Here is a 16966-nt window from a genome sequence, read left to right as displayed (position 1 = left end):
GAGTCTGATGTCAAGTGCATTCCTTGGACTTTTACTGTTTGCACTAACATTTTATTGCAAAACTATTGTAATTGTTTTATGGAATGGCCATGAAGCATGTACCTTGATTTGTGGACGCCGTTTGGAAAAGTAAGTGCCTTATTCATCTGAATCATGCTAGGCATGTCAAATTGGGCTACCGCAATATGATTTCATCTTGCCTGTACAAGTTAATAAACAATTCTGATTGTGCTGTCTAATAAATTGCTGCTTTATTGTGATAGACTAACAGATTTGAGCCCTAAGAGCCAGAGCACCTAACCTCTATGATTAAATAGCAATATTTCATTGATATGGATTGTTTTAAAGTTTAAGAGTGGCTTGCGCCAGGTAACACTTTCTTGATTAGTTGTGCAGGTAGTAAGTTGCTGGTTTGGTCATCCATTCCCCACACCCTAACCCCATCTAACAGCTTTAGATAACAGGGTCCGCTGTTTGAGAATTAAGATGATAAAAACAACTAAGTGGCTCCAAAAACTGCATGCTAAAACAAGGCTAAATATTAATTATGTTAACAAACATCAGATAAGTGACTGCTTAGGGTTTTATCTTAATTGGCTAGCCAAAAGCCTCAATTAACAACACTGATGTCGGAAACAAACTAAATTATTGAGCACTCATTTATTCAGCTAAGCATTGCAAAACTAATCTAATCATAACCTTTGTCTCTCAACATGCTTATGACCGTTATTCAGTAAATACATTCAAGTTAAAATTATTTATAAGAGTTCAATAATAAGTACAGTAAGTGCTCCTACAACAACAAAGTTTTATTCCGGGAACCTTTACGTTGTAGGTTATATTATGTTTGTGTTATAAAAATACAATGCGAAAAATACATGTAAATTACCGATTCCATTTACAGAACTTTTCAAACACACCCGTTTGGCCATATAAAAATGGAAAAACTTGACATAAATTTTTATCTAGTTGGCTGTACCGTAACTGCCGAATTATTGGTTTGCACAACAACTTTTTTCCTTTTCGGATCAATCTCATAGGTTTCATAGACTATGATTGCCGTAATTTTATAATAAGTTGATGGGAACACATATCTTTCACTGACGTTTACTGACAACGATTTGCTTGTTTTTTTTCTGAATAGCAAAGACAATTCTGCAAAGAATAACTGATAACAAATATTATATACGCTTACAATAAAGTTAAACAAAAAATAGCTTTACTATAAAAAATTAGTACTGATGGATCATAATTTATTTGTATTCAATGGTCATGGTTAGAATGGAAAAAACTTTTGAAAATGCTCCAACTTGTGACATTCGCATTGGTCTGCCGACACTGCAACGCTCTAATTTTTTAGTGTATTGGGAGCTCTGAAAGTCTTCCATAAAAATCAATGGGTGGTCTGATTAGCGTCGTAGTTCTTTATTAACTATTGTAAAGGTTCTGTGCAATCTTCCCTTTTCCTCCACTAGTACAAGGCTTGGTGCGTTAGTTTATACATATATTTCTGCTTAGTCCATAAGTTGTACAAGAATGATCAAGTAACATGCAATGAACATGCCCAGAACAGCTCTGCTCTTCTAGAAAAATGTTCGAGCTTAAATAGCTAGTAAGCAATGCCTTCGTTTTATTTGGCTGGACCTGGCATGGCTCGGCCCGGCACGGCCCGGCTCAGTCTTGACTCAGCACTGCTCTGGCTTGGCTCTGCTTGGCTGGGCTTGGCTGGGCTTGGCTAAATGTAAGGGGACGACATTCGCTATACTATGATGCATTGTGCTGACAAACGCATTAGTAGAACATCCTTTGACAGAATATTTAGATTTATATAAACTCCATAACTTGCTAAAATAGAGAAAATTTGTTTCAACTTACAAAAATTACTGATTATTTTATAGCTGGTCTGAGCCAATTTAATTTAATCTAGCAAAACTAACAGGCAGCCACCCGAAAATTCTTCATTGTTTCAAACTCTGCATAATGTTCAATTGTTACGTTTTCTCTATACAGACGCTCTTTGTTCTCTTCCGCTGATGATGACGTCTTCCTAATCAAATTCCTGGCTCACCACACAATAAAGTTGCTCCAATCAATCAACTTAAAGTATTTATGAGTCATTGCTCAGCTACCTATTCTCTATTTTGTCGACAAATCTGATAATCTATCACGATGAACTGAAGCGTCATGTCTATTATTTAATATAGAATATATATATCGCTATGCCCGTACGGTTTTTTTCTCTCACAAGTGTGAACTGGAACTTGAGGTGATATATTATTTTTAACCTATTGCAAAGCAAAAAGTTCACAAAAAATATTGACATTATTTGGAACTTTTGTTATAAAAAGTACACCTTGTAGGAGTGTCTACTGTAGATGCTTAACTTTTAATTCACAAATTAATCAATATACTAGAATCATTGTTAATCCTGTGTCAATAAAATGTTGAAGTAGCGAAGGTCTAACCTAAAAGCCACATTTATTTTTTTACGGACAGGTAAAAGCCTCTCACTTAATGCTATATTGAAACAGAGACCACTTTCAACAGTACTACGTACAGTAAAGCTTTAAAACAAGTTAAAAAGTATTTGAAGCGTATACGTTGATGTTTACTGTCAGCTGGATTCATCTTTCACTAGGAAGGTTTGAGGTGTCATACGGTAGCAAAAGCGAAAATTACAATCTACAAGTTTTATTAGGGCTAGTACATATCTGTGATATAGATTCATGAATGTAATAATGAACCATAATTATATATCTATATATATGACCAAAATTAAAGTTAATAAACCATGTTTTAATTCTAAAAATCTAATCTTTTAATGACCTATTCAACTACCTATCTAACTTATAAACAGTGAAATGCCCACAATTTATGTCATTTGGAAAAGAAGTTCAACCGTAATCTAAAAAATATATGAATAATAACATTTCTTTTGAGCGTGTTATATTGGCTCCGCTGCTTCCCTTGTACTATTTTTATAAATACGAGGTCTGATCCAAAAGTTTCCGGAATGAAGTTGTTTACACTTGCATATTTGCATGATGGAAAACCTCATTGCGGCGTTTGCTGGGAAACACCTCCGGAGTGTTGCCACAAAGTTTCAAGTTGCTAAGACATCGCGTTCTCATATCAGCCGATGATATGTCAAGGTCTGTCAGGTGCTTCTTGCCATTTGAAAAAAAATTTATCGTCATGTCTAATAAACTGGAACAGCGTATTTCTATTAAATTTTGTGTGAAATTAGGGAAAACAAGTACTCAGACAGTTGAAGTGTTAAATGTTGCTTTTGGACTTATTAACTGTTAGTTATTTGAGTTAACAAAGGTTATAAAAAACCGGTCTAGCAACAAAATCACAATTTAAGCATAGCTCTGGTCTAAAATTTGGCAACTGAAAATTATTTAGAACATGATGAAAGATTATGGTTGGTTCATTACCAACAATTTTTTGAGTCTTATGACTTCATAGAGCAAAACTCAGAATAATTGCTTGAAAAGTAATCATTTGAGCAGTTTATTCATGCAGTTGCTTTATGGCACTATAAACTTAATCAACAGGAAATCAATTATTCACTCTCCAAAATCTGTTATTTCTCTACAAAGCAATATAAAGTGAATCAGGAAAAAAGAAAGAAAAAACTGCTCTAGAATCATCTAAATATATAAACAGCAAGGATATATGTTATAAATGTTAAAATATTTGTCAAGCTTGTACCAGAAGATGAGGCACATCTGGCAGTTTCATAATTGATCAATCTACACATTTATCTCCATTGTAGTTAGAAACTGCAATTGCTACTTACCTAAACTGTAGTAAAAAATATCTTAAATTAAGAAGTTTTGTACCGATGGTGCCACAACAAACTGTTAAATCAGATATGGTTTCATGTTTTAACCAAGTAGAATCAATATTCATTTTGTTTTTCACAACACTAGTTAATCATCATGCTCCTGATCTCGTGTGTCTTCAGTAGAGAAACATCTCCTGTTATACTCATCCATTTCTCTTAATGATCTCTGTGTCTCTTTCTGCATTTCTCTCTGCATCTCAACAATTCTTTGAAAAGCTGCAATATGTACAAGCAGTATTTACAAGTAAAAACAATACATTTATTTACAAAACTCCAAAAGGTATTCATTTTTATCAAGTTCAAATATATATAAGTACCAAATATACCAGCTAGCTGTTGTTTCTTATCAATTATGCTTGGTTGATTATAGACAGCCCATTTAGTATTTCCAAATCGTGTTAATTATTATTCACCAAATTACAATTTAAAATAATAAGTTGATGAAATACTTCTTTATGCCGTCATACCTGATTCCAACTTCTGTATTTTCTGGTTTGAATTCTGAAGTTCGGTAAAAAAATAAACTTCAATTCAGTTCTCTCATCAATAATGGTTGATTGAATATATCCAAAAAAGTTTGTAATTGTTTTTAACCAACTTGCTTCATAATTACTTGATGAACTTTATGATTTATATTAATAAGTTAATAAAATACTCTTCTATACCAACATACCTGATTCAAGTTCTTGTACTCTCTGGTTTGATTTTTGAAGTTCTGTAATTGAAAAATGCATAAATCTATTATATACAGTCTAGTTTATAAAACTCAAATTTGCTAATATTTATAAAAGTTTTTAATGTGAAGTACAGAGCTGCTCTTTGTTACAGTTTCATGAGTATTGAAAATTCATTAATGGCTGGTAGATTTCAAAATAGCTGTAAACCAATTTCAGGATTTGTAAACAATATTCTGATCAACTGAAGGTTTTAGTTTTTTCGAGATGAAATGGTAGTGCTTGTTTTCGAGTTAACAATAAAGTAACACCGGTCATTATAAAAGTCAGCGTTTTTAAGTTTGAGACAGATACAGGGAGTTAAGATTCAAGATTTTTGTTTAGTTGTTTATGACGAGATACAGTGAAAATATACGTTAAATAAACTAGACTCAAATTATTAGGGATTTATACTCAATTGCTTTACTTAAAGTTTATCAAAAGTTGACTCTATAATACTAATTACTGTAAACTACTCTTGGGCAAAAAAATTTAGTAACATAAGTGCATCTACTAAAAATCATTTCTCCCTTAACGATATTTAGACATGAAGGAATGTTTTGTTTGAGCGTGGTAAAATCATGGGCACATGTTTTGGCAATTAGCCAATGATGACCAGAGTGTTCAAACAACCGAATACTGATCAGTTAGAGTTTATTGCATGACTGCTAAGATCTCTACTTTACTCTTGTCAAGATGGAAGCAGAAAATATTTCAACGAATTTAAAACCTCTAGTCTGATTACAATGAAAAGTAAAAGTTTTATCACTCATTAACTGTTAACTTGTTAAACAACAGCAATTGTAACTATCAATAGTTTAGTTTTACCATTTGGTAAGAAGCTGATGTAAGATAACCAGCAAAGATTGTCGGAGTGAAATCAGCTACAGCTGTATATCTTTATAATTTAGCAAACGGCTGACTTTAGATAAAAAGAAGAGTATTGTTTAAGTGAAAGAAACTTTAATTGTATATTGAGATATTAGCTATTGACTAGTTCTGACAATCTTTCTTTGGTTTCTGAACTATTTAGATGGTGTTGGTTGTCTAAACAGAATCTATAACATATTGTTAATGCTCAACCATTATATTTCAAGTTTCTAAAACCCCTAAATATAGGAGAAGGTGCATTTACCTGCAGCTTGTTGAGCTATTGCCATCTCTTTCACAGTATGTTTTGATTCTGACTGTTGCAGTTTTTCATTTGTGAAGCTTAGTTCTACAACATTTAAAAAATAATACTTTTCAACCTATAGCATGCATCAGAAAAAAGATAAATGTTTAGATTGACTAAACCTACTGAATTTTTGTGAATTAGAAAATTTAATAGAGTTTTAATTCATAAAATAAATCAATGTCTATATGTAAGTATTTGGATGCATATGTATGTGTATTTATGAACGCTAAAAAATATGCAAGTATATTTGTATGTATTGGCAATATCGGTATTATAGAACAATACTAGCAGAAAATACTGGTATAAAAATGAGCATGTTATTATTTGCATATACTGCAAATAATAAGTTTTCATATTATAAAATATCCTAATAATTGATCTTACCTGTAGCTTGTGCCTTCACTTTCTTATCCAACTCCTGAACATTCAACGTTGAGCTAATCAATTCTGTAATATAAAACCATGTGATCGACATCAATATTAATGGCAGTAGTGTAAGCTAAACCTGTTGATATAAATATGAACATGTTATTATCTACTTATTCTGCAAATAATGAGTTTTTATCTTTCAAAATATCCTAATAATTTATCTTACCTGCAGCTTGTGCCTTCACTTTCACATCCAATTTCTGAACAGTGTTTTTTGAGCTATTCAATTCTGTAACATAAAACAATGTGATAGATCACAATATTAAAAACAGTGTGTAAGCTAAACCTCTTGATATAAATATGAACATGTTATTATCTACTTATTCTGCAAATAATGAGTTGTTATCTCTCAAAATATCCTAATAATTTATCTTACCAGCAGCTTGTGCCTTCACTTTCACATCCAATTTCTGAACAGTGTTTTTTGAGCTATTCAATTCTGTAACATAAAACAATGTGATAGATCACAATATTATAAGCAGTGTGTAAGCTAAACCTGTTGATATAAATATGAACATGTTATTATCTGCACATACTGCGAATAATGAGTTTCGATCTTTCAAAATAGCCTAGTAATTTATCTTACCTACAACTTGTGCCTTCAATTTCACATCCAATTCCTGAACAGTGTTTTTTAAGCTACTCAGTTCTGTAACGTAAAACAGTGTGACAGATCACAATATTAAAAGCAGTGTGTAAGCTAAACCTGTTGATATCAATATGAACAGGTTATTATCTGCTTATTCTGCAAATAATGAGTTTTTATCTTTCAAAATATCCTAATAATTTATCTTACCTGCAGCTTGTGCCTTCACTTTCACATCGAATTCCTGAACCGTGTTTTTTGAGCTAATCAATTCTGTAACGTAAAACATTGTGATAGATCACAATATTAAAAGCAGTGTGTAAGCTAAACCTGTTGATATAAATATGAACATGTTATTATCTGCTTATTCTGCAAATAATGATTTTTTATATTTCAAAATTTCCTAATAATTTATCTTACCTGCAGCTTGTGCCTTCACTTTCACATCCAATTCCTGAACCGTGTTTTTTGAGCTAATCAATTCTGTAACGTAAAACATTGTGATAGATCACAATATTAAAAGCAGTGTGTAAGCTAAACCTGTTGATATAAATATGAACATGTTATTATCTGCTTATTCTGCAAATAATGATTTTTTATAATTCAAAATTTCCTAATAATTTATCTTACCTGCAGCTTGTGCCTTCACTTTCACATCCAATTCCTGAACCGTGTTTTTTGAGCTAATCAATTCTGTAACGTAAAACAATGTGACAGATCACAATATTAAAAGCAGTGTGTAAGCTAAACCTGTTGATATAAATATGAACATGTTATTATCTGCTTATTCTGCAAATAATGATTTTTTATATTTCAAAATTTCCTAATAATTTATTTTACCCGCAGCTTGTGCCTTCACTTTCACATCCAATGCCTGAACCGTGTTTTTTGAGCTAATCAATTCTGTAACGTAAAACAATGTAATAGATCACAATATTAAAAGCAGTGTGTAAGCTAACCCTGATGATATAAATATGAACATGTTATTATCTGCTCATACTGCGAATAATGAGTTTTGATCTTTCAAAATATCCTAATAATTTATCTTACCTGCAGCTTGTGCCTTTTCTTTCACATCCAATTCCTGAACCGTGTTTTTTGAGCTAATCAACTCTGTAACGTAACACAATGTGATAGATTACAATATTAATGGCAGTGTGTAAGCTAAACCTGTTGATATAAATATGAACATGTTATTATCTGCTCATAATGCAAATAATGAGTTTTTATTTTTCAAAATATCCTAATAATTTATCTTACCAGCAGCTTGTGCCTTCATTTTCACATCCAATGCCTGAACCGTGTTTTTTGCGCTAATCAAATCTGTAACGTAAAACAATGTGATAGATCACAATATTAAAAGCAGTGTGTAAGCTAAACCTGTTGATATAAATATGAACATGTTATTATCTGCTTATTCTGCAAATAATGATTTTTTATAATTCAAAATTTCCTAATAATTTATCTTACCCGCAGCTTGTGCCTTCACTTTCACATCCAATGCCTGAACCGTGTTTTTTGAGCTAATCAATTCTGTAACGTAAAACAATGTAATAGATCACAATATTAAAAGCAGTGTGTAAGCTAACCCTGTTGATATAAATATGAACATGTTATTATCTGCTCATACTGCGAATAATGAGTTTTGATCTTTCAAAATATCCTAATAATTTATCTTACCTGCAGCTTGTGCCTTCACTTTCACATCCAATTCCTGAACAGTGTTTTTTGAGCTAATCAACTCTGTAACGTAACACAATGTGATAGATTACAATATTAAAAGCAGTGTGTAAGCTAAACCTGTTGATATAAATATGAACATGTTATTATCTGCTCATAATGCAAATAATGAGTTTTTATTTTTCAAAATATCCTAAAAATTTATCTTACCAGCAGCTTGTGCCTTCACTTTCACATCCAATGCCTGAACCGTGTTTTTTGCGCTAATCAAATCTGTAACGTAAAACAATGTGATAGATCACAATATTAAAAGCAGTGTGTAAGCTAAACCTGTTGATATAAATATGAACATGTTATTATCTGCTCATACTGCAAATAATGAGTTTTGATCTTTCAAAATATCTTAATAATTTATTTTACCTGCAACTTGCGCCTTCACTTTCACATCCAATTCCTGAACAGTAATTTTTGAGCTATTCAGTTCTGTAATGTAAAACAATGTGATAGATCACAATGTTAATATCGGTGTGTTAGCTAAACCTGCTGATATGAATATGAACATTTTACTATTCGCATATACTGTAAATAGTGAGTTAATTATTTTTAAAGTATATTATTAGCTTATCTTACCTGCAGCTTGTGCCTTAATTTTCATATCCAATTCCTGAACACTCTTTTTTGAGCTACTCAATTCTGGAAAATATAATAACGTGATAGAGTACAATATGAATTGTGCTATATTAACTAAACCCACTGACATGAATATGGACACGCTATCATTTGTTTATACTGTGCCTGGTAAGTTTACAAATATTTCAAGTAGGTTTCTTTTTTGGTTTAACAAAAGCTAAAGCTGTGGACACGAAAATCAAATGCTAATAACGTGTACGATATAAATTTCATCTGATCGTTTTACATTTTTGGTAAAATTCTAAACTTTACATTCAATGAAGCAGTCAAATTTTTCCAAGGCTTTCATTGACTGGGTTTGCTTTGTCCAAAAGATTTTATCAAACTCGGAAAGGACTTATCTTGCTTTCTGTTGCTAATATGATATATAATTAGTACAAAGTTGTCATCGGTGGCTGACTTTAGTTGGATTGATGTCGGTTAAAACTACCACATGCCTGAAACGAAGCGAGTGAAGTTTTAGTAAAAACTACCCACAAAAGCAAATTGTAGTTGATAAGTTACATGTACTTACTGCATCGACTACACACACAGCTAATCTGGTGGTACTTTTTATCTGCTGTCCACAAGTTTGTTGTCATTCGCCTCTGATTTTATCGAGAAATATTTTTAATGATATTAACAGGATCAACCGATGGTTCATACAAAATATAAGAATTTAAGGTTTGCTAAGCACAAAATTTTAACTGTTGATTAAAGCTTTTCCTCAAAAATATCATGCGTAAATTATGTTCTAATTTAGTCGATTAAAAGTATTATTGGTATTTAGCTGCACAAACTTGCAATAAAATTATGGTTTAGAGGTGTAACTTGCTATGATATAAATGTTGAATCTAAGATGATAGAAACTGCTGAATAAAAAAAATAACCATTCTATTCTACTAATTTTATAGTACACATTAAACTTTACAATGCAGACTAAAACAATACACATATGTGTACTACTAAATCGTAATACTGAATATTATAGCATGAGTACCTACAGTCTAAGGCTGTCATATAACAAATATTATATCATGCATGAATATAAGTAAAAAATAACATAACTACATCAGTAGATGTAGATTTAAAAGTGCAAGCAAAAATTTGGAGAACCAAAAAAAAAAACAAGAAAATACTTCGCTTCGATAGGATATGATTGTGTATTCAAAAAAAGTATAGCCGAGAAATTTCACAAGTACTGGATAGAAATTTTTGTTTATCAGAGAAAGTTAGCCATGGTTTCACATTTTGAATTATTTCATATGGTAGCAGTATTTAATACAAGTTTAATTACTTTGAAGTTACTTTCATTGAAATATCTATTCAATTTTTGTTTTTTTTATACAACTTGTATAGATTCATCTTGAGTTTGAAGTATTTTAGACTACTTAACTTATTTGATACTCTAAATATAAATAAAATATATATAACATAATATAATATAACAATATACAATTTAAATAGCATTAATGGAGATACAGTAAGGTAATAAAGTTTGGGTTTGAATAAAATAATATGTTTGGTGGTTAACTTCTGTATAAGAAAAAAAATACTTATTATGAGAACTACTATGTAATCATTTTGCCAAAATTAATTTAGAGATTTAGGTTTTGTATTAGCTTTGATGTTTTGAACCAAACTTTGGTTATAAATACCATTTTATGGTTTGTAACTTGGATGCTTGCTAAAAAACTGTGCATTATTCAGTCAACGATTTTTGGTTCCACAGGTTAATATGGGTTTTAGTGCCGTTTCCATTCAGCCGAACACTTCAATTCATGCGGCGAAAAATAGTAAAGGAGTTACTCATGTTTCGTTATTCAAGGAAGCTTCTGATTTTTTTAGGTGTATTCAATGCAATGCAGCAGCCGTTGGGAAAGTCTAGAAAGTTGTATACTATTTATAATGAATAGTATACAACTATAAGTCACATAAGGTCTTCAAAGTCAAATAGTATTTATTATGAATAGGCGGTTCAATTTGAGACATTTCTTGTTAAGTGAACGTAAAATCAGTGAAACTGACGCAGCTCGTTTAATTACAGTAATATTTAATTAGATGATCTGTGAGTTATTCTGTTCATGGGCCAATTTTTGACAATTTGTTCAACTTTTCTTACTTGTATCCTAACACTTTTTGTTTTGTTGAATTAACCTACATAAAAAGCTCTTTAGATGCAAATGTGATGACTCTGCTTTTTGCTGTTACTCTGCATGTTTCTAACAACCTTTAAAATTAATTTACACAAAGTTTGACTATTGACATTGTCAGAAAATCGTAAAGTAAAGCGCAAGTTAATTTTGCAGTGTTTGCTCATTATAAACTCAAGCACAGGTTGGTGCCGCAGAAGTGCTGTCACCGAGGCTTCTGATGAAGTTTTAAAGTAGCAACTATTGCCAAATGACATAAATGTTAAAAAATGCTTGGCATCGGCATAAATCAGAAAATGCGTTTCATTGTATAAATTACTTTGTATACTGTCTTTGCAAGCTATCTGTGTAAGAGACCAGTTTGACTGGTGTAATGGAGTCTAAGGCAAACTATCATTTGATTATGTTCTACTATGTCTGTGTTTAATTTCGCTTTACAGCAGCAGTTTTCAGTTTAACTCGGTTAGGGCCGGTTTTGGTCCTAATATACCAGATTATTATTTTGTCAAGTTTAGCTGGCCCCTTTTTGGCCGAAATCAACTGTGATAGAACTTATAATGGGCTGAATATGAACATTTATTATACGACCTATAATTTCAGTTTACCATCCGTCTGTAACCTTTCTAGACTGAAAGGCTTAGGAATTGCTATAAAGTTGTGTAGCAACAAGAAGCAGCTATTGCAGAAACATCAATAATAATCTTACAAATAACAGTCTCCTTTGGTGCTTTATAACTTGTGCAAAGTCTTACCAGAAGCCTGTGTCTTTATTTCTTCTTTCTGTTGTGTAACAACTGACTCTAATTTTTCAACTCTCCATCTTGCAGGTCCAAGTTCTGAAAATGAAGCTAATAATTGGATAGATTTAAAATAAATGCTTTATATGAATTCTCAAACTCACAATGTTCATCCACCATGTTTTGTTAAAATCAGCTGGACTGCTAGTAGATAATGACAAGATAAATCTGAAGAAAATCCAATCTTATCCTTTGGTTGTTATTCAAGTAGTAATTAGTAAACCTGATTACGTAGTGTGAATCACCAAAGTGCATTGCAGTGCTCGCTTGGTGTATTAGCTTACCCATTATTCGTTCAAACCTAACAAATTAGTAAGTCCCAATTAATTTCACATTTTATACAAACTTCTGTAACATTACATTAAGAGTAAGATTATCTGAGTATTGTGTAATATTATGAGTATCAGTTATTTCTTGCCCTCCCATATTTGCATTTACGTATACATATATTTACATTCTCTTATTACGTTTATAAACTTTTATAACTTTTGAAGTTTATAATATAAAGTTTTAAAGTTTGTTTTATTCTCATTGTTATTTGAGATTCACAATTATCAAGCATTAATTGAATATAGTGTTTCAAGTTTAAAACCTAACAAATTAGTAATTCGCACCTAATTTCACCCTTTAAAACAAATGTCAGTAAGATTACTGTAAGAGTAAGATTATCTGTTAGATTATTTGTGAGATTTACTCTAGGCCTACTATCGTGTACTATCACAAGAATCAGTTATTCCTTGCTTTTCTATATTTACATTTATATATATATATATATTTGCATTATCTTATAGTCTTTTTATAACTTTTGAAGTTTATAACATAGGTTTTTAAACTCACTTTTGTTATCATTATTATTTCAGATTCGCATTTTTCAAACTTAAGTTGAATATCGAGTTTTAAGTTTAAAGATTATTCATTTTCTATCACTGTTATTATTACTTAGCTAATTTCCAATTTTTCTTATTAATAGAGCTGCACAACGATTATAAAAATTAATCGCGATTAATAACTGGTCTGAACCAGTTAATCTTCGGTTAATCTTAGTATTAATCTAGCAAAAACCTGCCTATTCGAAAACAGATAATACAGCTATATATAAATCAATTATATTTGAGACAACTATTGTTAACAGGATTACATGTTATGTACAATATACCTAATTTACAATGTAATAACTACTATGAGTATAAAAATAGTCTATGAAAGTCTATAATTAAGCCAGCCAAGAGTTGAAGCAGCACAATTTAGCCTATTCACATTATTAGAATGAAGAGATGCCTTCTTCGTACATACAGCGGTAGCAGTTATTGTCTGCGACAGCTGATGATGATTTCTGAGCGGTAGGACGAGAATTAGTTAAATGATATCTTAATGATGATGGCATATATTGCACTTCACTTTCTTGTTATGCTTCCAACCACATATGAAAATGCGCTACCTAGTACAGAGGACATTTTTCTGCTTTCATGTTCCATTAAATTGTCAAACTTATATTACTATCATTCTAAAGCTGAAATATGAAAGTGTGTTTTTTTAGGAATGAAGATACATGTATAACTCACCTTGACAAGTTATTAAATATAAACAAAAAATAGGCTGTAAAATATTAAATAATACAGAAATCACTTTTGTTGCTATTACCTAGAAGCATGTGCAAACAACTAACAACATGGCCGCTTACAACTAGACCGACACGGCACTCGCTTTTTTGCATTGTATAAATAATTTTTATGTTAGTGACTCACTTCATGTGTTCAAAGTTGAGTGCAAAATAATTGTGGTTGTCTCTAATTGGTAAAAAGTGTTGCTTGTCATAGTATTTATTTGTTAGCAAATTCAATGAAACCTGCTATATTAATGTTATATTGTGGCGGATGCCGGGCCACGAATTTATTTCTTATATTTTATATACTCGCATATAATTACTTTTAAATATTGCATGTTGTGTCTGTTTTTATTATGTGTTTTACTTGCATATAATTACTCTTATATATATTTTGCGTATTTTGGTTGTCTTTATTATGTGTCTTATCGGTAATACTTTGTTAGTTTAATTAATTGTTAGTGCAATTAAGCCAACGTTTTAGCGAGTCTATTAATCATTTATTCTTTTACGGTTTTTTACTCGGTTCTGTTAGACAGTTCGGGAAAATTATATGTATGTAAAGAGAATTGTCTCGCAAAGAGAGCAGAGTAGCCACAGCTTCACAATTAATGGAAAATGCTTCGGAATAAAACAAATGAAAAACCATACTCACTTCTCCCACAATTTATGGAATATTATTGCAATCTAGATCATGCCTTAGTAAAAGCCGGCAATTCCTTTACAATATATTAAACAATACAAAGGAATCATGTAATGATTATCACCTCAGTTAAATTTTATTTGAAGATTAATTGGCTCAACTCAGTTAGTCGTGTATTTGTATTGATTGCGTTAATCGTTTAATCGACATGATCATTGTGCAGCTCTAATTATTAATATTAATTAGTCATCTAACTATTTTTTGCAGACATTGTTCTGATCAAATTTTGAATTCAAAATACTACTATATTCTCTCTTTTTAATTGGTCTGTTACATAATGTATTGTCAGAAGTTACACATTATCTGATGCCTCAAGAAAAGAACCTGCAATGAATCATCCAAGAAAGCTCATTCCTTAGCATAAACTGCATTGTTAGAGAGAATGACTCTGTCAATTATCCGACAGAATCTTAAACTCTTTACAGCCTGCCAGTGTGCCTCCTCATAATCTTCAATTCCACGTTGGCACCCCAGTGCTTCTTTGAAACTTTATTTACCTAAACTTGTTATGGAACAAGAATGATCATCACAAATCTATCACAAAATCTTATTTGTACTACAAACAGTGATTACTGGAGCTGCGATGAGTAAAAAAGTTTTTATTTCTGGAATACCCCCAATCCAACAATTGTGCTGTTTCAATTTAAAGGTATTCAACTTCCAGTTTGGCATTCATTTGCATTGACTATCAACAAATCTCAAGGTCAATTACTAAAAACTGTCGGTATTCACCTTCTAATATTTTGCTTTTCACATGGATACTATCCCGAGTAGGCAGAAAAAATGGCCTATACATTTTCTCACCATTCGGTCAGACAAAGAACATTGTTTGCCCTCGTGCGCTTCAGCAAAGTGCTAGCAATATGCCCTGGCATTTTTTAAGAATATCTTTCACAGCAACCTTTCATTGTTATTATTCATTAGATTTATTCAATATATTTTGATTTTTCATATTATTTTTTATCGATTCATATTTTTTGCAATCATTGTAGTAGAACCAACTTTATTTAACCATTACTTGCTAATTATTTCATCTTCAAACAATTTTAATGGTGTCATATTTTTTGTGTAAACTATGTTGATCTGCGCAAACTGCCCTTCTCATAAAATGTTTTAGAGATTTTCAATTTTCATTGTCATGTAATAGACTTCATGTACAAAAGTCAAATCTTTGAGACATTAATATTGTATACATTTTTGGTGGTTTATACGCCTACTGGTGAACCTGCCACCTTAAAAATGGATAATGTCCCATTGTCTATCTCTTGTTTGGTGTGGATATGACTTATGTCCACAAAACTTTAAAAAACTTTTATTTCCTGAGCCACACCGGGTAGTACAGCTAGAATGAGCTGTGGTTGTGCTCAAAGATTCCAGAACTTCCCATTAAAAGATTTTATCTGAAAGCCATCATTTCTTGTTCACAATTCAGATAGGTGAACATTCAATTTTTCTTTATTATTAAGTTATTTTTAGGGCAGTAAAATATCTGGCTAAACTAAAGCTCACAAATGAACATTGATGATGGGTTTAAATAGGATCAACTAGTTGGTTTTTATATACAGCCAGTTAATGCATTCTTGGTATTTAGGTAGTAGCAAACATAAGAGCAGGATCATGTCTACATCCATTGACAAACTGCATTAATCGCACACTATATGCTGGCATTTCATTGTCTATTTGTAAGTTCAGAACCAATGTGAGCCACATTTTGTGACTCATGTGGCTCACTGTGGCTCACTCCTGAGCCACAGTGAGCCACATGAGCCAAATTTTGTGGCTCACTGTGGCTCAGGAAATGCTGAGCCACATTACTTAAAATAAAACTGAGATATCAGTAATTGCTGAAGTAGTTTATTATTCTTACTAATATTATTATCGCTATTATTTTTTTATTACAGAACTAGTTCTTCACAACCCAATGGCTGATATTAGGTAAACCAAAGCCTTCATTCTTAGCCAAAATATTTTTTCTTCAATGATTCTTTCTACTGATGAGTCTTTATTAAAATATGGGCAGTTCCTAGTAATGTTGGTTTATAAATTGTTTTAATAGACAGTTCAATGGCATACCCATTAAGATATTATTATTATTATTATGGTTATTACCATTAGTATTATCACAAACCAAATTTATTGGTATCTATAGCAAGATAGTTGTGGTTCAGGCTGGCTCATTGGTGATGACGACAGTTGGGCTTGGAAACAAGAAGCTATAAAAATTAAACAGTAAAAATAACTACACAAACACTAATGCTATCATATGTTTTCAATAATCCATGTTACAATACTGGTTTTTCAATTTTAAAACATTGTGAGTATCTCATGAACTTTACAGAACCAAGATCATTGCTCATTAGTTATTATCTTAGTTAATAAGGTGCCTCAGTGAATAGTTTCCGTGTGCGCCTACAACATGCACACACTGAAACTACTGCATGTAGCCTCAGCGAATGTTGTATGCGCACATTGCTCACATGTACTCATATACGTTTGTGAAATATAAATATAAATTGTCGCTCGGTGTATTTAATCTTGTAGAAATGTAAAATCAACTGACTGTTTCTTCTACATTAGTAGCCATGGTGGGATCTCAGTTTTCC

At 31.5% G+C, this 16966-nt stretch overlaps 1 protein-coding gene across 1 annotated transcript; it reads right to left on the bottom strand.

Moving 5' to 3' along the window:
* Window positions 1–3938: 3938 nt before the first annotated feature.
* LOC137402616 (internalin J-like) lies at window positions 3939–12345 on the bottom strand. The gene is made up of 18 exons (XM_068089121.1): window positions 12342–12345; window positions 9069–9131; window positions 8859–8921; window positions 8649–8711; window positions 8439–8501; window positions 8229–8291; window positions 8019–8081; window positions 7809–7871; window positions 7599–7661; window positions 7389–7451; window positions 7179–7241; window positions 6969–7031; window positions 6759–6821; window positions 6549–6611; window positions 6339–6401; window positions 6128–6190; window positions 5702–5785; window positions 3939–4069 (listed from the first exon to the last, which is right to left on the bottom strand). The coding sequence occupies exons 1-18, from the start codon at window positions 12343–12345 to the stop codon at window positions 3939–3941; spliced, it is 1164 nt and encodes a 387-aa protein (XP_067945222.1).
* Window positions 12346–16966: the final 4621 nt, after the last annotated feature.

The sequence above is a fragment of the Watersipora subatra genome, chromosome 8 (assembly GCF_963576615.1).
Source record: "Watersipora subatra chromosome 8, tzWatSuba1.1, whole genome shotgun sequence".
NCBI classification, from domain to species: Eukaryota; Metazoa; Bryozoa; class Gymnolaemata; order Cheilostomatida; family Watersiporidae; genus Watersipora; species Watersipora subatra.
This window is presented reverse-complemented; position numbering and strand designations above follow the sequence as displayed.